At 40.1% G+C, this 24,618-nt stretch overlaps 2 protein-coding genes across 5 annotated transcripts; both read left to right on the top strand.

Annotated features, from left to right (window-relative positions):
- The first annotated feature begins 8,261 nt into the window (after positions 1-8,261).
- Positions 8,262-12,589, top strand: LOC137002809 (mannose-binding protein-like). Of its 3 annotated transcripts, none has more exons than XM_067362711.1 (5): positions 8,262-8,398; positions 9,702-9,918; positions 10,047-10,133; positions 10,295-10,372; positions 10,468-12,588. In XM_067362711.1, exons 2-5 carry the CDS (start codon positions 9,732-9,734, stop codon positions 10,845-10,847), a joined length of 732 nt encoding a protein of 243 aa, XP_067218812.1. In that variant the 5' UTR covers positions 8,262-8,398; positions 9,702-9,731; the 3' UTR covers positions 10,848-12,588. The 3 variants fall into 3 exon arrangements, with proteins under 3 accessions (XP_067218812.1, XP_067218813.1, XP_067218811.1); XM_067362712.1 differs by lacking the exon at positions 8,262-8,398 and adding an exon at positions 9,290-9,422 and having other exon boundaries at positions 9,722-9,918; positions 10,468-12,589; XM_067362710.1 differs by lacking the exon at positions 8,262-8,398 and adding an exon at positions 9,303-9,422 and having other exon boundaries at positions 10,468-12,587.
- Positions 12,590-22,684: 10,095 nt separating this feature from the next.
- Positions 22,685-24,324, top strand: LOC137003354 (mannose-binding protein-like). 2 transcript variants are annotated; one of them, XM_067363477.1, is made up of 5 exons: positions 22,685-22,788; positions 23,078-23,294; positions 23,423-23,509; positions 23,667-23,750; positions 23,858-24,322. In XM_067363477.1, exons 2-5 carry the CDS (start codon positions 23,108-23,110, stop codon positions 24,235-24,237), a joined length of 738 nt encoding a protein of 245 aa, XP_067219578.1. In that variant the 5' UTR covers positions 22,685-22,788; positions 23,078-23,107; the 3' UTR covers positions 24,238-24,322. The 2 variants fall into 2 exon arrangements, with proteins under 2 accessions (XP_067219578.1, XP_067219579.1); XM_067363478.1 differs by having other exon boundaries at positions 22,731-22,788; positions 23,098-23,294; positions 23,858-24,324.
- The last annotated feature ends 294 nt before the right edge of the window (positions 24,325-24,618 follow it).

The raw sequence follows: 24,618 nt of genomic DNA, 5'->3' as shown, positions 1-24,618 counted from the left end.
ATTCATTTATTCAGTCAGTCAGTCAGTCAATAAAAATAACTAAAAAAAAAATTGTTTTGCTCATATTTTCAGAAATTCATAAAAAATAAAATCCTAGTCTCCACAGACTAATTTCACCTCAGCTGGAGAGGACACATTCTCACAGTGTCAACTGCACCGTTTCAAGACATTCTGATGTTGCATTCCAAAATAAGAGCCCCCCAAAACTCATGTTTCTGCTGTTTTGCTCATATTTTCAGAAATTCATAAAAAATAAAATCCTAGTTTCCACAGACTAATTTCACATCAGCTGGAGAGGACACATTCTCACATTCTCACAGTGTCAACTGCACCGTTTCAAGACATTCTGATGTTGCATTCCAAAATAAGAGCCCCCCAAAACTCATGTTTCTGCTGTTTTGCTCATATTTTCAGAAATTCATAAAAAAAAAAAACCTAGTTTTCACAGACCAATTTCAACTCAGCTGAAGAGGACACCTTCTCTCAGTGTCAACTGCACCGTTTCAAGACATTCTGATGTTGCATTCCAAAATAAGAGACCCCAAAACTCATGTTTCTGCTGTTTTGCTCATATTTTCAGAAATTCATAAAAAATAAAATCCTAGTTTCCACAGACTAATTTCACCTCAGATGGACAGTTCACATTGTCACAGTGTCAACTGCACCGTTTCAAGACATTCTGATGTTGCATTCCAAAATAAGAGACCCCAAAACTCATGTTTCTGCTGTTTTGCTCATATTTTCAGAAATTCATAAAAAATAAAATCCTAGTTTCCACAGACTAATTTCACCTCAGCTGGAGAGGACACATTCTCACAGTGTCAACTGCACCGTTTCAAGACATTCTGATGTTGCATTCCAAAATAAGAGCCCCTCAAAACTCATGTTTCTGCAGTTTTGCTCATATTTTCAGAAATTCATAAAAAATAGAATCCTAGTTTCCACAGACTAATTTCACCTCAGCTGGAGAGGACACATTCTCACATTCTCACAGTGTCAACTGCACCGTTTCAAGACATTCTGATGTTGCATTCCAAAATAAGAGACCCCAAAACTCATGTTTCTGCTGTTTTGCTCATATTTTCAGAAATTCATAAAAAATAAAATCCTAGTTTCCACAGACCAATTTCAACTCAGCTGAAGAGGACACCTTCTCTCAGTGTCAACTGCACCGTTTCAAGACATTCTGATGTTGCATTCCAAAATAAGAGACCCCAAAACTCATGTTTCTGCTGTTTTGCTCATATTTTCAGAAATTCATAAAAAATAAAATCCTAGTTTCCACAGACTAATTTCACCTCAGATGGACAGTTCACCTTGTCACAGTGTCAACTGCACCGTTTCAAGACATTCTGATGTTGCATTCCAAAATAAGAGACCCCAAAACTCATGTTTCTGCTGTTTTGCTCATATTTTCAGAAATTCATAAAAAATAAAATCCTAGTTTCCACAGACTAATTTCACCTCAGCTGGAGAGGACACATTCTCACAGTGTCAACTGCACCGTTTCAAGACATTCTGATGTTGCATTCCAAAATAAGAGCCCCTCAAAACTCATGTTTCTGCAGTTTTGCTCATATTTTCAGAAATTCATAAAAAATAGAATCCTAGTTTCCACAGACTAATTTCACCTCAGCTGGAGAGGACACATTCTCACATTCTCACAGTGTCAACTGCACCGTTTCAAGACATTCTGATGTTGCATTCCAAAATAAGAGCCCCCCAAAACTCATGTTTCTGCTGTTTTGCTCATATTTTCAGAAATTCATAAAAAATAAAATCCTAGTTTCCACAGACCAATTTCAACTCAGCTGAAGAGGACACCTTCTCTCAGTGTCAACTGCACCGTTTCAAGACATTCTGATGTTGCATTCCAAAATAAGAGACCCCAAAACTCATGTTTCTGCTGTTTTGCTCATATTTTCAGAAATTCATAAAAAATAAAATCCTAGTTTCCACAGACTAATTTCACCTCAGATGGACAGTTCACCTTGTCACAGTGTCAACTGCACCGTTTCAAGACATTCTGATGTTGCATTCCAAAATAAGAGACCCCAAAACTCATGTTTCTGCTGTTTTGCTCATATTTTCAGAAATTCATAAAAAATAAAATCCTAGTTTCCACAGACTAATTTCACCTCAACTGGAGAGGACACATTCTCACAGTGTCAACTGCACCGTTTCAAGACATTCTGATGTTGCATTCCAAAATAAGAGCCCCTCAAAACTCATGTTTCTGCAGTTTTGCTCATATTTTCAGAAATTCATAAAAAATAGAATCCTAGTTTCCACAGACTAATTTCACCTCAGATGGACAGTTCACCTTGTCACAGTGTCAACTGCACCGTTTCAAAACATTCTGATGTTGCATTCCAAAATAAGAGCCCCTCAAAACTCATGTTTCTGCAGTTTTGCTCATATTTTCATATTTTCAGAAATTCATAAAAAATTAAATCCTAGTTTCCACAGACCAATTTCAACTCAGCTGGAGAGGACACCTTCTCACAGTGTCAACTGCGCCGTTTCAAGACATTCTGATGTTGCATTCCAAAATAAGAGCCCCCCAAAACTCATGTTTCTGCTGTTTTGCTCATATTTTCAGAAATTCATAAAAAATAAAATCCTAGTTTCCACAGACCAATTTCAACTCAGCTGAAGAGGACACCTTCTCTCAGTGTCAACTGCACCGTTTCAAGACATTCTGATGTTGCATTCCAAAATAAGAGACCCCAAAACTCATGTTTCTGCTGTTTTGCTCATATTTTCAGAAATTCATAAAAAATAAAATCCTAGTTTCCACAGACTAATTTCACCTCAGATGGACAGTTCACCTTGTCACAGTGTCAACTGCACCGTTTCAAGACATTCTGATGTTGCATTCCAAAATAAGAGACCCCAAAACTCATGTTTCTGCTGTTTTGCTCATATTTTCAGAAATTCATAAAAAATAAAATCCTAGTTTCCACAGACTAATTTCACCTCAACTGGAGAGGACACATTCTCACAGTGTCAACTGCACCGTTTCAAGACATTCTGATGTTGCATTCCAAAATAAGAGCCCCTCAAAACTCATGTTTCTGCAGTTTTGCTCATATTTTCAGAAATTCATAAAAAATAGAATCCTAGTTTCCACAGACTAATTTCACCTCAGATGGACAGTTCACCTTGTCACAGTGTCAACTGCACCGTTTCAAAACATTCTGATGTTGCATTCCAAAATAAGAGCCCCTCAAAACTCATGTTTCTGCAGTTTTGCTCATATTTTCATATTTTCAGAAATTCATAAAAAATTAAATCCTAGTTTCCACAGACCAATTTCAACTCAGCTGGAGAGGACACCTTCTCACAGTGTCAACTGCGCCGTTTCAAGACATTCTGATGTTGCATTCCAAAATAAGAGCCCCCCAAAACTCATGTTTCTGCTGTTTTGCTCATATTTTCAGAAATTCATAAAAAATAAAATCCTAGTTTCCACAGACTAATTTCACCTCAGCTGGAGAGGACACATTCTCATAGTGTCAACTGCACCGTTTCAAGACATTCTGATGTTGCATTCCAAAATAAGAGCCCCTCAAAACTCATGTTTCTGCAGTTTTGCTCATATTTTCAGAAATTCATAAAAAATAAAATCCTAGTTTCCACAGACTAATTTCACCTCAGATGGACAGTTCACCTTGTCACAGTGTCAACTGCACCGTTTCAAAACATTCTGATGTTGCATTCCAAAATAAGAGCCCCTCAAAACTCATGTTTCTGCAGTTTTGCTCATATTTTCAGAAATTCATAAAAAATAGAATCCTAGTTTCCACAGACTAATTTCACCTCAGCTGGAGAGGACACATTCTCACATTCTCACAGTGTCAACTGCACCGTTTCAAGACATTCTGATGTTGCATTCCAAAATAAGAGCCCCCCAAAACTCATGTTTCTGCTGTTTTGCTCATATTTTCAGAAATTCATAAAAAATAAAATCCTAGTTTCCACAGACCAATTTCAACTCAGCTGAAGAGGACACCTTCTCTCAGTGTCAACTGCACCGTTTCAAGACATTCTGATGTTGCATTCCAAAATAAGAGACCCCAAAACTCATGTTTCTGCTGTTTTGCTCATATTTTCAGAAATTCATAAAAAATAAAATCCTAGTTTCCACAGACTAATTTCACCTCAGATGGACAGTTCACCTTGTCACAGTGTCAACTGCACCGTTTCAAGACATTCTGATGTTGCATTCCAAAATAAGAGACCCCAAAACTCATGTTTCTGCTGTTTTGCTCATATTTTCAGAAATTCATAAAAAATAAAATCCTAGTTTCCACAGACTAATTTCACCTCAACTGGAGAGGACACATTCTCACAGTGTCAACTGCACCGTTTCAAGACATTCTGATGTTGCATTCCAAAATAAGAGCCCCTCAAAACTCATGTTTCTGCAGTTTTGCTCATATTTTCAGAAATTCATAAAAAATAGAATCCTAGTTTCCACAGACTAATTTCACCTCAGATGGACAGTTCACCTTGTCACAGTGTCAACTGCACCGTTTCAAAACATTCTGATGTTGCATTCCAAAATAAGAGCCCCTCAAAACTCATGTTTCTGCAGTTTTGCTCATATTTTCATATTTTCAGAAATTCATAAAAAATTAAATCCTAGTTTCCACAGACCAATTTCAACTCAGCTGGAGAGGACACCTTCTCACAGTGTCAACTGCGCCGTTTCAAGACATTCTGATGTTGCATTCCAAAATAAGAGCCCCCCAAAACTCATGTTTCTGCTGTTTTGCTCATATTTTCAGAAATTCATAAAAAATAAAATCCTAGTTTCCACAGACTAATTTCACCTCAGCTGGAGAGGACACATTCTCATAGTGTCAACTGCACCGTTTCAAGACATTCTGATGTTGCATTCCAAAATAAGAGCCCCTCAAAACTCATGTTTCTGCAGTTTTGCTCATATTTTCAGAAATTCATAAAAAATAAAATCCTAGTTTCCACAGACTAATTTCACCTCAGATGGACAGTTCACCTTGTCACAGTGTCAACTGCACCGTTTCAAAACATTCTGATGTTGCATTCCAAAATAAGAGCCCCTCAAAACTCATGTTTCTGCAGTTTTGCTCATATTTTCAGAAATTCATAAAAAATAAAATCCTAGTTTCCACAGACTAATTTCACCTCAGATGGACAGTTCACCTTGTCACAGTGTCAACTGCACCGTTTCAAAACATTCTGATGTTGCATTCCAAAATAAGAGCCCCTCAAAACTCATGTTTCTGCTGTTTTGCTCATATTTTCATACTTTCAGAAATTCATAAAAAATTAAATCCTAGTTTCCACAGACCAATTTCAACTCAGCTGGAGAGGACACCTTCTCACAGTGTCAACTGCGCCGTTTCAAGACATTCTGATGTTGCATTCCAAAATAAGAGCCCCCCAAAACTCATGTTTCTGCTGTTTTGCTCATATTTTCAGAAATTCATAAAAAATAAAATCCTAGTTTCCACAGACTAATTTCACCTCAGCTGGAGAGGACACATTCTCATAGTGTCAACTGCACCGTTTCAAGACATTCTGATGTTGCATTCCAAAATAAGAGCCCCTCAAAACTCATGTTTCTGCAGTTTTGCTCATATTTTCAGAAATTCATAAAAAACAAAATCCTAGTTTCCACAGAATAATTTCACCTCAGGTGGAGAGGACACCTTCTCACAGTTTCAGCTACACTGTTTCAGGACATTCTGATGTTGTATTCCAAAATAGGAGCCCCCCAAAATCTCATATATACACTTTGTCTATAGGATTTTATTTTTTATGAATTTCTGAAAATATGAGCAAAACAGCAGAAACATGAGTTTTGGGGGGCTCTTATTTTGGAATGCAACATCAGAATGTCTTGAAACGGTGCAGTTGACACTGTGAGAAGGTGTCCTCTCCAGCTGAGGTGAAATTGGTCTGTGGAAACTAGGATTTTATTTTTTATGAATTTCTGAAAATATGAGCAAAACTGCAGAAACATGAGTTTTGGGAGGCTCTTATTTTGGAATGCCACATCAGAATGTCCTGAAACTGTGTAGTTGACACCGTGACAAGGTGTACTGTCCACCTGAGGTGAATTTGGTTTGTGGAAACTAGGACTTTTATTTTTATGATTTTCTGAATGTATAGACAAAACAGCGCACTTTGTCTATACATTCAGAAAATCATTTAAAAGAAAAGTCCTAGTTTCCACAGAACAATTTAATGTCAGATGGGGTGTACACCTTATCACAGTGTCAAATACACCGTTACAGTACATTCTGACATTGTATTCCAAACTGTGTATGAAGTTTGGGGGGCTCTAATTTTGGAATACAACATCAGAATGTCCTGAAACGATGTAGGTGACACCGTGACAAGGTGTACTGTCCACCTGAGGTGAATTTCGTTTGTGGAAACTAGGACTTTTCTTTTTATGATTTTCTGAATGTATAGACAAAACAGCGCATAGATATGAAGTTTGGGGGGCTTTTATTTTGGGACACAACATCAGAATGTCCTGAAACGATGTAGGTGACACTATGAGAAGGTGTATTCTCCATCTTAGGTGAATTTGTTTTGTGGAAACTAGGACTTTTATTTTTATGATTTTCTGAACGTATAGTCAAAACAGCGCATAGATATGAAGTTTGGGGGGCTCTTATTTTGGAATGCAACATCAGAATGTCTTGAAACGGTGCAGTTGACACTGTGACAAGGTGAACTGTCCATCTGAGGTGAAATTGGTCTCTGGAAACTAGGATTTTATTTTTTATGAATTTCTGAAAATATGAGCAAAACTGCAGAAACATGAGATTTGGGGGGCTCTTATTTTGGAATGCCACATCAGAATGTCCTGAAACTGTGTAGTTGACACCGTGACAAGGTGTACTGTCCACCTGAGGTGAATTTGGTTTGTGGAAACTAGGACTTTTATTTTTATGATTTTCTGAATGTATAGACAAAACAGCGCATAGATATGAAGTTTGGGGGGCTTTTATTTTGGGACACAACATCAGAATGTCCTGAAACGATGTAGGTGACACTATGAGAAGGTGTATTCTCCATCTTAGGTAAATTTGTTTTGTGGAAACTAGGACTTTTATTTTTATGATTTTCTGAACGTATAGTCAAAACAGCGCATAGATATGAAGTTTGGGGGGCTCTTATTTTGGAATGCAACATCAGAATGTCTTGAAACGGTGCAGTTGACACTGTGACAAGGTGAACTGTCCATCTGAGGTGAAATTAGTCTGTGGAAACTAGGATTTTATTTTTTATGAATTTTTGAAAATTTGAGCAAAACAGCAGAAACATGAGATTTGGGGGGCTCTTATTTTTGAATGCAACATCAGAATGTCTTGAAACGGTGCAGTTGACACTGTGAGAATGTGTCCTCTACACCTGAGGTGAAATTGGTCTGTGGAAACTAGGATTTTATTTTTTATGAATTTCTGAAAATATGAGCAAAACAGCAGAAACATGAGATTTGAGGGGCTCTTATTTTGGAATGCAACATCAGAATGTCTTGAAACGGTGCAGTTGACACTGTGACAAGGTGAACTGTCCATCTGAGGTGAAATTATTCTGTGGAAACTAGGATTTTATTTTTTATGAATTTCTGAAAATATGAGCAAAACAGCAGAAACATGAGGTTTGAGGGGCTCTTATTTTGGAATGCCACATCAGAATGTCCTGAAACGGTGCAGTTGACACTGTGAGAATGTGTCCTCTCCAGCTGAGGTAAAATTAGTCTGTGGAAACTAGGATTTTATTTTTTATGAATTTCTGAAAATTTTAGCAAAACAGCAGAAACATGAGTTTTGGGGGGCTCGTATTTTGGAATGCAACATCAGAATGTCTTGAAACGGTGCAGTTGACACCGTGAGAATGTGTCCTCTCCACCTGAGGTGAAATTAGGCTGTGGAAACTAGGATTTTATTTTTTATGAATTTCTGAAAATATGAGCAAAACCGCAGAAACATGAGGTTTGAGGGGCTCTTATTTTGGAATGCAACATCAGAATGTCTTGAAACGGTGCAGTTGACACTGTGAGAATGTGTCCTCTCCACCTGAGGTGAAATTATTCTGTGGAAACTAGGATTTTATTTTTTATAAATTTCTGAAAATATGAGCAAAACCGCAGAAACATGAGGTTTGAGGGGCTCTTATTTTGGAATGCAACATCGGAATGCCTTGAAACGGTGCAGTTGACACTGTGAGAATGTGTCCTCTCCAGCTGAGGTGAAATTAGTCTGTGGAAACTAGGATTTTATTTTTTATGAATTTCTGAAAATGGGGGGGCTCTTATTTTGGAATCCAACATCAGAATATCCTGCTGAAACGGTGCCGTTAACACTGTGATAAGGTGTCCTCTCCACACGAGGTAAAATAGTTCTGTGAAATGTATTCAGTTTCACAATGTATGGACAAAACAGCGTATGAGTGTTGGAGGGCTTTAATTTTGGCTTTTAATTTTTCACCAGCATACAATGTCAGGCTTTGAGGTTTACTATCATTTTCAGGTGAAATTGAGCTGTGAAATATTTTTTTTTAGTTATTTTTATTGTCTGACTGACTGACTGAATAAATGAATGAATGTGAAATCACGTTCAGATCGGTTCACAGACAGTCTTACCGTAATACCAAGTGTATGCGCGGACCGCGAAATATAGGGGCGGCTAGATTGACCGCTCATTTCTGGGTGGCGGCTGGCTTGACCGCAGTGTTTATTTGTACTGACATGTGTGCTGATAATCTCAAGGTTAGCTCAACATAGCACATCAGCTAAAGACACGTTATTGTTTCCTCTATGTTGTGCAAAATAATAATTTTTAACATTCATATCTAACAAAGTTGTATTGCATAAAGTTTAAAGTGCAATTTTTTAACTTTTTAAGCTAAAAAATAAGAAAACTGTGTTAACCTCAGATTAGAGCGATCTTTACCACATGTGAACAGGAAGTTGACTATGGAAGAAAAAGTCACACAAAGTGGCTATTTGATTTTTGAGATAGAGCCTCTAGTTTTGGAGTTATGAAGAGTGTGACAACTTACCCCGCTCTTCCCTACTAGTAAAAATGCTGTAGTTCTGATGGCTCATAACTTTATACTTTGTACTTTTGAATGGAATCATGACTTCACTCCTGATTCCTAAGAAAATCAATCATTAACATTTACACAAATATTGGATCTTGTTGTTTTACAATTTAAAGAAATATCAAATATTCCTGTGCTATTTGGATTCATCAATGTAATACCTCTACTTCACCTCTAAAACTGACACAAGTAAAAAATAAATCTAAAGATGTTTCTTTTTTGTCATCGAACTCTGATCTGGGTATTACGTCACTGAAATTTGGTGAGGGGTCCACAGTTGTGTTCACATTTAGTGCTGATCGCCTGATCTGGTAAGACTGAAAATGAATTTTTGAGTGAATGAATTGAAAATGCGAGACAAAAAGTTGCATGTATTTACATTCTTTTTACTTTAACCAAGTAAACTTGTTTGAAATCACTAAGTATAGCCCAACTAAATTATCATTCTAAACCTCACTGTTATTAAATGTCATTATATTAAGAGAGGACTAACATGTTTATTAAACGCAATTATGAAAGAGTGGAAATATTTGTATAAACAGTAAAAATATTTTTATTTGAACTCAGGGATGCGTGTTTTCTGATTGCAGAAATCTTGCCATTTCCACAGTGAACAGCAGATGGCGCTGTTAAAGCATCACCTCTGGGCTGCTCTGCTCCTAATGGAGTCCGTGCTGCTGCAAGCTGCTCCTGAAAGTAGTTGTCCAGCTTATCCTGGAATCCCGGGCACACCTGGACACAACGGCAGCCCTGGCAGAGATGGAAGAGATGGGTTTCCTGGACCGAAAGGGGAAAAAGGAGATCCAGGTTCATGCCTTTTTCCTGGTTGTTGGTTTTAATTGTGTTCAAGTAATGCTGAAAGGCAATGAGATGAAATGAGAGAAATGATCAGATGAGAGAAATTAGATTAATTCATCACACTTTCTCTCTAAAAGGAGTTGGTGCGCAGGGACCCCCTGGGAAAAGAGGACCCCCTGGTGCTGTTGGCCCTAAAGGAGATAAAGGAAATACTGGTCTGCCAGGTGGTAAAATTATAATTAATGATGTTGAATGAAGATCAAATATGTTCTAAACCATATCTTAATTGAGTTTATAGTTACTTAAAGTACAAGATAAAATCTGTGAAATATTTGTTTTTTCCACATACTCTGCTTCTGATTTTCACTCTGGCGTTCTTTTTCAGGGATGGGTGTTCAAAGTGTTACACAACTTCAATCAGATCTCCAACACCTAACAGACAGACTCAATGCAGTAGAGAAAGGTAGAATACTCCTACATAAACAATGTTTGCACCATTTTGTTTATTCATGAAAACAAATATATATATAAGATAATGCTAGTACAATTTCTTTTTAGTCCTAGGATTTCTCATGATCAGGAAAGTGGGACAGAAATATTACATGACCCATGGGCTAAAGGGAAATTTTGAAAAGGCACTGAAGATCTGCTCTGACGCTGGGGCTAAAATTGTCCTGCCAAGAAGTGAAGATGAGAATAAAGTTATAACATCAATGCAAGCTGCGCTAGAGTCTACTTACGTATATGCTGGTGCAACAGACAGACAGAAAGAAGGGCATTTTGTAGATATGAGCGGCCAACCTTTAACGTTCACCAACTGGAACAAAAATGAGCCCAACGATCATAAGGGGGCAGAGGATTGTACAGGTATTTACAAAAGTGGTGTGTGGAATGACATTAACTGCGATTCAGAGTGGCATGTGGTGTGTGAGATGTGAAACAGATTATGAATTGTTATTGCTCTGATGTTTGAATGATAAAGGAATAAAGAAAATCTCAGAGTGAGTTTTTTAGTCAAGACCACCTAAACCGAGACCAAGAGTGTGTTGAGACCGAGTCAAGACCAAGACCAGACCAAAACTCCCCAAATTCATCTTGAATTTTAAGAAATGTTTTATATTTAATCAGTAATACTGAGCTGTAACCAATCAAATCACTTACAACAAATTCATCTTGTGTTGCAGAGGTGCACAGAAGTTGCATCTGAATTGGTACAATTACACCTGCATTAAAAAAATGTGGAGATTAATGTTTTAAAAATAACGTTTTGAATATATAAATATGATGGACAAATAAAATTATAGATCTAGTTTTAAAAATGAAACTGAAATCAAAACACTTAAAGGGTTAGTTCACCCAAAAATGAATATTCTGTCATCAATTACTCACCCTCATGTCGTTCCACGTCCGTAAGACCTTCCTTCATCTTCAGAGCACAAATTAAGATATTTTTGATGAAATGTCTAGAAAGGTTGTTAAAAACATGGTTAAAATAGTCGACGTGAGGTTCAATGAAGTGATGAGAATACTTGTGCAAAAACAAAACAAAAATAACGACTTTATTCAACAATTTGAACCGTTGTCAAAAAGTGCAGGCTTTCTTGTTTACGTCCGAACACCAACTCAGTACTGGCCGAAGATGAAGGAAGGTCTTACGGGTGTGGAACGACATGAAGGTGAGTAATTAATGACAGACTTCTCATTTTTTGGTGAACTAACCCTTTAAAGAGTGAGCCACAGAATCATTTATTCAACCAATTTGTTCAAAGCAACCGATTCATTTAGTATTGAAACACGTTGCTGAAATAGCAAAAACTTGTCTAAAATTGTGTAAAATTTAAGTGCCTTAAAAATAACTTCTAGTTTATTGAAGATTTGTTTAAAATCAGTATCGCGTTTGCAATCATGCTCATATTCGTGAAAACAGCTCTCTTGCTCTTGTGATATTGCTTAATTATATCATGTTTTAATAAAAAAACAAGATTTCATACAAGGACTTTTTTGCAAATATATCTTGAATTTTGTGGGCATTTGTATTATTTTTGGGCATTTGACTTTTTTGAGACTATCCTGCATTGATTTTTAAACTGGCACCACAGTAACTAAAGAAATCACATTAAAAATAAGTTATTGATTGCATTTTAAGTAAGTTTTACATCAAATAACATCAATCTAACAAATAAATCAGACAATGCATGGCAATTTAGTGATATCCTCGCAGTTGTGGTCTTGAAATCTTGAAACCGAGACAAGACCAAGACCTTCAAAAAAACAGTCTTAAAGCCTGTTCACACAAAGAATGAAACTATAAAGATAACGATATAGTTCTAAAAATCATTCTGAATATAAAAGAATAGCACTGTCCACACCACCGCTATAATGATATAGAGAAGCAATATTGTTGGGATCACTTTCAGAACTATTTTTTTCCTGCTGTTCAACAATAAAACACTACCAGCCAATCAGAATGCATCCTAATTTAAGCGCTCACGCATTTAAAATGGTGGAAGATATCGTGGAGAAGTAAATCACCAAGGTCCAGAAAAAGCCACCACTTTTGACAAGTCAAAGCCCCTTTTCAAGGATACTTTTAAAAAAAAATGAATATATGGAAAACAATTGGTCATACCCTCAGAATAAATGGTGAGAAGTATTAAAGGATTAGTTCACTTTCAAATAAAAATTTCCTGATAATTTACTCACCCCCATGTCACCCAAAATGTTCATGTCTTTCTTTCTTCAGTCGAAAAGAAATGAAGGTTTTTGATTAAAACATTCCAGGATTATTTTCCATATAGTGGACTTCAATGGAGCCCAAACGGTTGAAGGTCAAAATTTTCAGAGCAGCTTCAAAACATTCTACACGATCCCAGACAAGGAATAAGGGTCTTATCTAGAGAAACCATCACTCATTTTCTAAAAAAATACTTGCACTAGCATATTGTATATGACAATTTAGTTCAAACTTTGACCTGTGGAGGGCAGTAATACACTTAGCAGTGTCTACACTGCTGGAATTCAAATAGAGAAGAAGAAGAGAGCTAGTTCAAGATGAGCATTTATTGTTAAAACACATTAAAACATTTTTAATTTTTTTTTAGAAAATGAGCAATGGTTTCTCTAGATAAGACCCTTATTCCTTGTCTGGGATCATGTAGAACATTTTGAAGCTGCAATGAAACTGTAATTTTGACCTTCAACCGTTTGGGCTCCACTGAAGTCCACTAGCCTATATGGAAAATAATCCTGGAATGTTTTCATGTTTTCCTTAATTTCTTTTCGACTGAAGAAAGAAGGACATGAACATCTTGGATGACATGGGGGTGAGTAAATTATCAGGAAATTTTAATTTAAAAGTGAACTAATCCTTTAATGATGAGATCATTATGCTAGGCTAGCAAACAGTGTAACATAAAATTACCTCAGGTATCCAGCGCTAGTTTCAACACCATTGTCATTTGGAGTGAAAAAGACTAGGTGTTGTTTTTATTCCACTATATTGATTTTGTCAGCTAAATTCACTGTTAGATTAGATCGATTACACTACGTTCAGTCAAAATATAGCATGCTGAGGATATCTGCTGGTTAAAGCCATGTAAATGCAGCAAAAACAACACTTTAAAACTGCAGTGCGTGAGTTTTGAATAAACAGACCATTATCGTTCATTGGTGTGAACGCAAATATAGTTATTGTTTTTGGTGTGAATGGGCATTAAGACCGGTCTCGAGCACTACAACACTATTAGCCACATAAAAACATGCATTAGCTGTAAATCCCAATGCTCAAAATAATTAGGACAAACCTAAATTAAACGAATTAGTTCAGTCAAATGAACTTTTGAGTATTTAGTACTTTATTTTTATTTCAAGTTCACAGAACTGATATATTTTTTAGTAAACTGAACAGTTTCATTGTTTTGAGTTTTATGAACTTCTTTTGAGTTGAAGGAAATTATTTTGAGTTTTGCCAACTTCAGGTTTACAGTGTCTTCTAGTTTTTAATTGTAAGTACCATAAACATTCAGGTAATTATATACAGTTACATCTGGATTTGTATGATAAATATATGTATTTATGTCATATTATAAATTGCAACCAAGACTAGTAAAATAATGATATGCTGACTTTTTGTGGTTGTAAAAAATGCATTTATTAAATCATACATTAATTTGCATTTGAAATAAAAAGCTGAAGTAAAAGTCTTGTCAACACAAAAGAATAAAGATATAGATTTCCAAAATGTTTTCAAGTTCAACGTCATTAGAGAAGCAAAACTTTTAGACTTCTTTATTATTATTATTATTTTCATGTAAAGGAGGAATTTAGTATCATACAATGTTCTCTTCCTTTGATATCACAGTGAATGCATAAGTTGTCACCAGAGTACGGTGTCCATTTTAGGACATTCTCAAACCTCAGTCAATATTATGATAATATAATATTATGTGAATTTCTTGCTCACAGCCTGGACGACTTGTGAGGTCAGAAACCATCGAATTTTACATACACTCTAAAAAATGCTGGGTTAAATATGGACAAATCCAGGGATTGGGTTGTTTTCACTCAGCCATTTTTTTTCAACCAATTTTGGATTATTTTTTTTTAGCCAGCAATATAGTAATGTAGTAAAAGGCATGTTTTTGCTCACCCCCAAATAGGGGCAAATTTGTGGGGTATTTTAAGCTGAAACTTGTCCAGATCAGAGACTTATATTACATCATGTGAAATAGGTGCCCTTCTACCCAACCTGCTGGGTTTGTCCATATTTAACCCAACTTGGGTTGTTTTTAACCCAGCATTTTTTAGAGTGTAGGCTATTTAAGTAGTTTGGGCACAATTCATTTCAAAACAAAATTGTGTAACTTTGTGTAACATTTTTTAATTAAGCAGCAGCAAAAAATCATTTTTACAATATTAAGAAATATACAAATCTGTGATACTAATGCTATTAACGATGTCCTATGCACACAGAATGCACATTATGGCACAGACACGTCAGGCTCCACCGCTCTCCAATCACAGCGCACCCAATCACTGAGTACTGATCACCGGCACCTGCACATCATCAAGCACCTCATCACCTCCAGCATAAAGAGCACTCACACACACCATTCAATGTCTGGTCTCGTTTGCATTAACTTACCTGTATGTTTACCTTAAGGACTCCCCGTGATCTACTTACCTGTCTCCAGGAATCTCCTCGTGTGTTCTCTCCTCTCTGTGTGAGTGCTCCTTGTCTCCAGTGTCTCCAGCGTCTCCATCGTCTCCAGTTCCTAGGTCATCTGCATCTGAAACAACAACAGAACTTAGTCATCACTCTCCACCTCCAGAACCTGCACAACTTCACTGTTCACTCACCGGCACTTCAGCACTTGCTCATACTGGTTCTCAATAAAACTCCATTACCTGTGAAAGTCGGTCTCTGTCCCTTCTGTACTGTAACAGAAGACTGGACCATAACAGCGTGAGGCCAGTATGAGCACCCCGGATCCCTTTCAAGAACTCGTTGATGTTCTCCGACGAACTCTCACCACCAGCGCACCTCCACCATCACCCGGCATCACTTCCGCAAACACCGTCACCTCTCCGCCAACGCACGCCAGTCCCATGGCCAGACCAGGGCCCTACTCAGGATCGGCGGAGGACTGCAGCGGCTTCCTCCTGCAGTGTGCACTGGTCCTGGAGATGCAACCGCACCTCTACCCCAGCGACACATCCAAAGTAGCGTTCATCATTTCCTAGTTACAGTGGGCAGAATCCATCTGGTCTCAAAATGGTCCCGTCATTCGATCATACACATCCTTCGTGTCCCACTTCCGGGAGGTGTTTGGTAAACCCTCCTTCGACTCCTCTATTGGTGAGAAATTGTGTAATCTCAAACAAGGTTCCATGACTATTAACGATTATGCTTTGCAATTCAGAACGCTAGCAGCTTCAAGTGGATGGAATGAACAAGCCCTCATAACCACCTACCGACAAGGGTTGGATCCTCGGGTGCGGTTGCATCTCGCTGCAATCTCGATTCCATCGGCCTCGAGAGCTTCATCCAGCTGTCCATCCGCTTCACCTCCCATATGCAGTCGTGTATCGAAGAACACCAGGACCAGTCCCTCTTTCACCACCTCCTCCGCCAACCTGAACCCGTCAGCCCTCCAGAACCAGCCCACGAACCCATGAATGTAGAAAACTCTCGCCTCACTCCTTCCGAGCGCCAAAGACGGCTGACCCTGAATCTCTGCCTATATTGTGGTTTACCTGGGCACATCATCTCTGCATGCCCAACTCGTCCACCACGACCTATGGTGAGTGCCATTATCCCTTCACTCAATAAAATGAAGCCACTCACCACTGTTGTCAACCTTACTGCTGCTGGTGCTTCTCTTCCAGTGGTGGCGCTCCTTGATTCAGGGTCAGCCGGCAACTTCATCTCCGGCGCCCTCTGCCGGCAGCTCAAACTCAAGACTACGTCCTCTCCGTCTGTCTACCAGATCCACTCAATAACGGGAAAACCTCTGAGCTGAAGATGTGTACGCCGATGTGTGGGTCCCATCCAGTTACGTGTCGGTATACTTCATTTCGAAGACATCCATCTGCTGGTTCTGGAGAAATCCACCTCTGACGTGGTTTTAGGGCGCCCCTGGTTGGAGCAGCACAACCCTACCATCTCTTGGAAAACCGGCGAGATCCTGAAGTGGGGCGAAACCTGTTTCCCTAACTGTTTCTCTGACCTTCCAGTTCCTCGAGTAATATCCTCTCATGATCTATCCATCTGTGCCACCTCCATAGAGAGTCCAGTTGAGAAACGTTCCATCGAGATTCCTGAATGTTACGCCCCCTTCAGTGACGTCTTCTGCCCACAAAAAGCCTCCAAGCTGCCTCCACACCGGCCATGGGACTGTGCCATCGATCTGCTTCCGGGTGAGCCAGTGCCAAGCGGTAAAATCTATCCCCTTTCCATCCCGGAGGAGAAGGCCATGGAGGAATACATCAAAGAGGCCCTTGCTCAAGGATACATCCGCCCATCTACTTCCCCTGCTGCCTCGAGCTTCTTCTTTGTGGCAAAAAAGGACGGAGGCTTGAGGCCCTGCATAGACTACCGCTCCTTGAACAAGATCACAGTCAAGTTCCGTTATCCCCTTCCTCTCGTCCCAGCGGCCCTGGAACATCTCCGTGGTGCCACTGTGTTCACGAAGTTGGACCTTCGCAGCGCATACAACCTCATCCGGATACGCGAGGGGGACGAGTGGAAGACCGCCTTCATCATGCCCACCGGCCACTATGAATATTTTGTTATGCCGTATGGCCTGGTCAACGCCCCCTCCGTATTCCAGGATTTCATACAAGAGGTGCTCCGGGAGTTCCTCCACAAGTTCGTGCTGGTATACATTGACGACATCTTAACATACTCCCGGAGCCAGGCCGAACATCGCCACCACGTTGCGGAGGTCCTCCAACGACTTCGCCAGTTCCATCTCTTTCTCAAGGCAGAAAAGTGTTCATTCCACCAGTCTTCAGTTCATTTCCTCAGATACATCATTGATCACAGTGGCATCCAGATGGACGAGGGGAAGGTGGGCACCATCAAAACCTGGCCAGTCCTGACATCCATTAAAGAACTCCAACGTTTCCTAGGTTTTGCTAATTTCTAGCGACGATTTATCAAGAATTACAGTTCCATCGCCCATCCACTCACCAGCCTGCTCCGTAATCAGCCCAAGTCTCTGTCCTGGACACCAGCTGCCACCAACGCCTTCGAAAGACTCAAAGAAGCTTTCACCACCGCTCCCCTCCTCATCCACCCTAACCCAGAGCTCCCTTTCGTTGTGGAGGTGGACGCTTCCACCACAGGAGTGGGAGCCGTCTTGTCTCAGCAGCAGGGGACACCAAGTAGACTCCATCCATGCGCCGCCTTCTCCCGCAAGCTAAACCCGGCGGAGGTCAACTATGACATAGGTAACAGAGAACACCTAGCCGTGAAGTTGGCTCTAGAAGAGTGGAGGCATTGGCTGGAGGGAGCTAAACATCAGTTCCTTGTGCTAACAGTCCATAAGAACCTGGAATATTTACGAGCCGCCAAGAGATTAAACCCTAGACAAGCACGACTTTACCATCTCTTATCGTCCTGGATCAAAGAATGTCAAAGCAGATGCACTCTCTCGACTTCATTCTCCTGAAGAAACCACCACTGAACCTGAATCCATCCTTCCAAGTTCCATCATCGTGAGTCCCATCTCCTGGTCGGAAGAGACCATCTCCTCCTCCAATGCCTCCACTAACCCTCCGCCGGGTTGTCCACCTGGCTTGTTATACATCCCTCGAGCACAACGCACTCCACTAATTCACACAGCCCATTCATCGCTCGGCACTGGCCACCCGTGGGTCAATGAAACCCTCTCGTTGCTAAGGGAACGCTTCTGGTGGCCGAGTATGGCATCCGAAGTCAGAAGGTACGTGCAGGGCTGCAGGGAGTGCGCCTTTTCCAAGAGCCCACGCCATCTCCCATCCGGCAAGCTCCATCCTCTGCCCGTTCCTAACCGACCCTGGTCACACCTAGGAGTGGACTTTGTAACAGATCTACCCGCATCCGAAGGCTGTACCTGCATCCTAGTAATCATCGATCGATTCTCCAAGTCATGTCGTCTAGTTCCACTAAGAGGTTTACCCACTGCCATGGAGACAGCCGAACTTATGTTCAATCACGTGTTCAGGTACTTCGGAATACCAGAGGATATCGTCTCAGACAGAGGAACCCAGTTCATCTCCCGAGTGTGGAAAGCCTTCCACTCACTCCTAGGTGTGACCGTAAGTCTATCATCCGGCTAACATCCACAGTCGAACGGGCAGACGGAAAGAAAGATCCAGGAAATTGGCCGCTTCCTCCGTACCTTCTGTCACGACCACCAGGACTCTTGGAACCAGTATTTGGGTTGGGCCGAGTACGCACAGAACTCCCTGCGTCAGCCTTCCACAGGACTCACTCCATTCCAGTGCGTGCTCGGCTACAACCCCCACTGTTCCCGTGAACCGGGGAACCATCGGACATCCCAGCTGTGGATGGTTCTGAGAGAGCGAGAGGGTCTGGGACTCAGCACACCACCATCTGCAGAGAGCCCTGCACAGACGCAGGATGACGGCCGACCTTTGTCGCTCTCACGCTCCCACCTACCAGCCTGGACAGAAGGTATGGTTATCTACAAAAGACATCCGCCTGCGTCTGCCCTGCAAGAAGCTGAGTCCCAGGTTCATTGGCCCATTCAAGATCATTAAGCAGATCAACCCGGTGACATATCAGCTACAACTTCCCTCACAGTATCGTATACATCCCACCTTTCACGGATCTCTCCTCAAGCCTCACCATCCCTCTGTTCCTCTCTCCACAGGGCCTGACGTGGCAGCCGCCGAACCTCCTCTTCCACTCATCGTGGAAGACGGTGCCACCTACGAGGTACGGGACATCTTGGACTCCCGGCGCCGTGGTGGCCGGTTGGAATGCCTGGTGGACTGGGAGGGATATGGCCCCGAAGAGCGCTCTTGGGTCCCCAGGAACGACATCCTCAATCCCACTCTGCTACTTACCTTTCACGGCAATCACCCTGACAGACCTGTGTAGTGATTTTTACTTTGTCCATCCAAGGACGCTAAATAAAATAGGGATTGGTACTCAAGTCACCGCTGAAGACACAAGTGTAATAAAATAAATTTTATTAACAAAAAGATAAACAAGAATATAACTACTAAATGAATACCATGAATGATAAAGGAATAAAGTGCGTAAAATACATAGAAGTGATTAAGTTGGGTGTGGCTATGGAAGAGTTACGTTATCTTATGGAAAGATAAACTGTTTCTCTGAAAATAATAAGGTGGAGAACCTTATTTAGCACCAAACAAATAAACGAAAGATTATTTGTTATTAACTAACATCAGCTATATTACATCTAATGGAAATTAGGAAATTATATACTGATAATATACAACCAATGCCAAGGTCTCTGGAAAGAGGTTTGGTTAAGTGATATTTATGTTCCACTTGGTCGAGTCCGATGACGGTGACGTCTTCCACTGGTTGTGCTGGGTGACAATGCAGTGGGGAGAGGAGCCAGAATCTGTTTCAACAGTCTTGAACACGAAGCTCTGTGGGATGCTGATCTCCTGGAGCACCAAAGAGTCCTAAAATCTGGGACATGCAGACGAGGCCCTGGCGTAGGTGCAGAAGGTCCTTAATCTGGAACACGCAGACGAAGGTACCTTGAAGTGAAGGTTTGCTCTCCTGAGCTTAACCTTGTTGCAGATGTCGTCACTGTCTCACTGGATGGAAACTTTGAACGTAGTCTTGGTTAACATCTCTTTCCTCAAAGCTGGAGGCTTAGAACATGGTCGTCTCTGTTGCTGCCTCACAAGCTGTAGACTCAGATCATGGGATCTGTTGTTGTCTCTCTGGATGGACCAGAGGCTCAGAACGGTGTTGTATCTGTTAATATCTGTCCCCATGCAGGACAGACTCAGAACGGTGTATCTGTTGTGTCTCAGCTTCGCAAGCCGGGACTCAGAACAATATCTGTTATGTCTTTCCCTGTTTGAAGGGCAGACTCAGAACAAGGAGTGTCTCTTGAAAGGGTACCTTTATCCCTTTCCGATGAGGAGGAGATTACATTTTGGCGCTTCTCCATTCGAGTGCTGTGATAGGCTGCTGGCATCAGAGGGGACACACAGAGTGTGGCCCACCCTTCTCTCCCCTGTGGAACTCATTTGCATAAAGCACAAAGTTGGAAGTCTTTACAGTGTCTTTAAAGTTTACCAACGCATTTCTCACTTTCCAAACCACCACCAGAATACATTTGGCAATATTCTAAACAAATAGAGACTAAACATGATGGAAAAAGATTAACAGCTGAATTTGTATCAGATGTTGCACTACAAATAGCTGTCACTGAGAATACTTATTTCTGTGAATAAGTATCAAATGGATGTGTAGTTTGCATCAGTTCTAAGGTTTTCAAACATAGTTTTGAATGGATTTGGATGGATCTTTGTGATCTCTTTGTTTCACCCATTGCTGCCAAGGTCCCGAGGAATTTTTATGGCAATCTCTGGCCAACCTTAGGAAGTAGTGCCTAGATGGGTGAAGGGCAGTACCTGCCTGTGGACCAATGAGAAGTCTTGTCCTTCCCAGGCTTGGTACAAAAGGTCTTCTTCTTACCCTCTAAGAGGGGTGTGGATGTTGTCCTTACATCTTTATCTGATGGCGTTGGACAGTTTGTTTGTTTGTGTTAGTCCACCAAGATCCAATCAAAATGTAGCAAACCTTTGTCCGCTGTTACAGACAGAGAGGGGCCCGGCCATAAACTGGGCCCTAGAATGTGCTGTTCACTACACCTGCCCCACGTGCAAGAGGACGGCCACCTCGACGCCGGGGTCCTCGGCCCTCAGGAGCAGGCCATGGAGGGGGGGGTACTGTCACAGACACGTCAGGCTCCACCGCTCACCAATCACAGCGCACCCAATCACCAGAGTACTGATCACCGGCACCTGCACCTCATCAAGCACCTCATCACCTCCAGCATAAAGAGCACTCACACACACCATTCGATGTCCGGTCTCGTTTGCATTAACTTATCTGTATGCTTACCTTAAGGACTCCCCGTGATCTACTTACCTGTCTGCAGGAATCTCCTTGTGTGTTCTCTCCTCTCTGTGTGAGTGCTCCTTGTCTCCACTGTTTCCAGCATCTCCAGCGTCTCCATCGTCTCCAGTTCCAAGGTCATCTGCATCTGAAACAACAACAGAACTCAGTCATCACTCTCCACCTCAAGAACCTGCACAACTTCACCATTCACTCACCTGCACTTCAGCACTTGCTCGTACTGGTTCTCAATAAAACTCCATTACCTGTGAAACTCGGTCTCTGTCCCTTCTGTACTGTAACAAATTACATATGAAACAATATTATGAAATGATGAATATAAATATTTTTGTTTCAGATTAATGGATAAAATATTTCTCATGATTATTTGTCATGTGTCTTTTACTCTTATATTTCATTGCAAATCTGTGTGACTAACAGAACTTCAAATAACAAACTAATGTGTGTTTTATGCCCTGCACAAATATGTGTTGTGAACACCAGCTGATTTGTTGACAAGATTTGTATGTGCACATAAAGCCGTTCATATCATTATAGACACTGTCCGTAAGTATGAGGGTGTTTTTTTTAGTTTGGGAAAATAACAAACTATAAAATCCTGTCTTCAGGCATATAGCGCCGTCCATAGCGGTGAATAAACAGAGCTGCATGTGTCTTGTGGAAGAACATTGTACCGGAACTACTTTATGTCTATGACGAGTCACGCAGATACTGTGCTACTCCGCAGCGGTACGACCCGAACCAGTCGAAAATAGTCCAAATATAAACACTTATTATAGGTGTAATGTAGTGATTCAGGATAAGACAAAAACACGGTTTAGAAAATAAATGGATTCATGATGTACTCGCTCATTATATAATTTTTGTAAATTTTGAACACAAAATAAGTTACGGACAGCAGCTTTAATTACTAGTATACTTTGTACTTTTCAAAGGAATAAGCAAACCATGACTTCACTCCTGATTATCCTAAGAAAATCAATCATTAACATTACACAAATATTGTATCTTGTTGTTTTACAATTTAAAGAAATATCAAATATTCCTGTGCTATTTGGATTCATCAATGTAAAACCTCTACTTCACCTCTAAAACTGACACAAGTAAAAAAAAAAAAAAATCTAAAGATGTTTCTTTTTTGTTTTGTCATCGAACTCTGATCTGGGTATTACGTCACTAAAATTTGGTGAAGGGTCCACAGTTGTGTTCACATTTAGTGCTGATCGCCTGATCTGGTAAGATTGAAAATGAATTTTTGAGTGAATGAATTGAAAATGCGAGACAAAAAGTTGCATGTATTTCTCTTAATTTACATTCTTTTTACCTTAACCAAGTAAACTTGTTTGAAATCACTAAGTATAGCCTAACTAAATTATCATTCTAAACCTCACTGTTATTAAATATCATTATATTAAGAGAGGACTAACATTTTTATTAAACGCAAATTTGAAAGAGTGGAAATATTTGTATAAACAGTAAAAATATTTTTATTTGAACTCAGGGATGCGTGTTTTCTTATTGCAGAAATCTTGCCATTTCCACAGTGAACAGCAGATGGCGCTGTTAAAGCATCACCTCTGGGCTGCTCTGCTCCTAATGGAGTCCGTGCTGCTGCAAGCTGCTCCTGAAAGTAGTTGTCCAGCTTATCCTGGAATCCCGGGCACACCTGGACACAACGGCAGCCCTGGCAGAGATGGAAGAGATGGGTTTCCTGGACCGAAAGGGGGAAAAGGAGATCCAGGTTCATGCCTTTTTCCTAGTTGTTGGTTTTAATTGTGTTCAAGTAATGCTGAAAGGCAATGAGATGAAATGAGAGAAATGATCAGATAAGAGAAATTAGATTCATTCATCACACTTTCTCTCTAAAAGGAGTTGGTGCGCAGGGACCCCCTGGGAAAATAGGACCCCCTGGTGCTGTTGGCCCTAAGGGATATAAAGGAAATCCTGGTCTGCCAGGTGGTAAAATTATAATTAATGATGTTAAATGAAGATCAAATATGTTCTAAACCATATCTTAATTGAGTTTATAGTTACTTAAAGTACAAGATAAAATCTGTGAAATATTCTTTTTAGTTTTTTCCACATACATTTTCACTCTGGTGTTCTTTTTCAGGGATGGGTGTTCAAAGTGCATTAGTTACACAACTTCAATCAGATCTCCAACACCTAGAAGGCAGACTCAATGCAGTAGAGAAAGGTAGAATACTCCTACATAAACAATGTTTGCACCATTTTGTTTATTCATGAAAACAAATATATATATATATATATATATAAGATAATGCTAGTACAATTTCTTTTTAGTCCTAGGATTTCGCATGATCAGGAAAGTGGGACAGAAATATTACATGACCCATGGGCTAAAGGGAAATTTTGAAAAGGCACTGAAGATCTGCTCTGACGCTGGGGCTAAAATTGTCCTGCCAAGAAGTGAAGATGAGAATAAAGTTATAACATCAATGCAAGCTGCGCTAGAGTCTACTTCCGTATATGCTGGTGCAACAGACAGACAGAAAGAAGGGCATTTTGTAGATATGAGCGGCCAACCTTTAACTTTCACCAACTGGAAGAAAAATGAGCCCAACGATCATAAGGGGGCAGAGGATTGTACAGGTATTAACGAAAGTGGTGTGTGGAATGACATTAACTGTGATGCAGTGTTGCATGTGGTGTGTGAGATGTGAAACAGATTATGAATTGTTATTGCTCTGATGTTTGAATGATAAAGGAATAAAGAAAATCTCAGAGTGAGTTTTTTAGTCAAGACCACCTAAACCGAGACCAAGAGTGTGTTGAGACCGAGTCAAGACCAAGACCAGACCAAAACTCCCCAAATTCATCTTGAATTTTAAGAAATGTTTTATATTTAATCAGTAATAAGACACTGAGCTGTAATCAATCAAATCACTTACAACAAATTCATCTTGTGTTGCAGAGGTGCACAGAAGTTGTATCTGAATTGGTACAATTACACCTGCATGAAAAATGTGGAGATTAATGTTTTAAAAATAACATTTTGAATATAGAAATATGATGGACAAATAAAATTATAGATCTAGTTTTAA

This window comes from Chanodichthys erythropterus, chromosome 16 (assembly GCF_024489055.1).
Source record: "Chanodichthys erythropterus isolate Z2021 chromosome 16, ASM2448905v1, whole genome shotgun sequence".
In the NCBI taxonomy this organism is placed as follows: domain Eukaryota; kingdom Metazoa; phylum Chordata; class Actinopteri; order Cypriniformes; family Xenocyprididae; genus Chanodichthys; species Chanodichthys erythropterus.
Note: the sequence above shows the minus strand (reverse complement) of the source record. Positions and strands in the feature narration are given on the sequence as shown.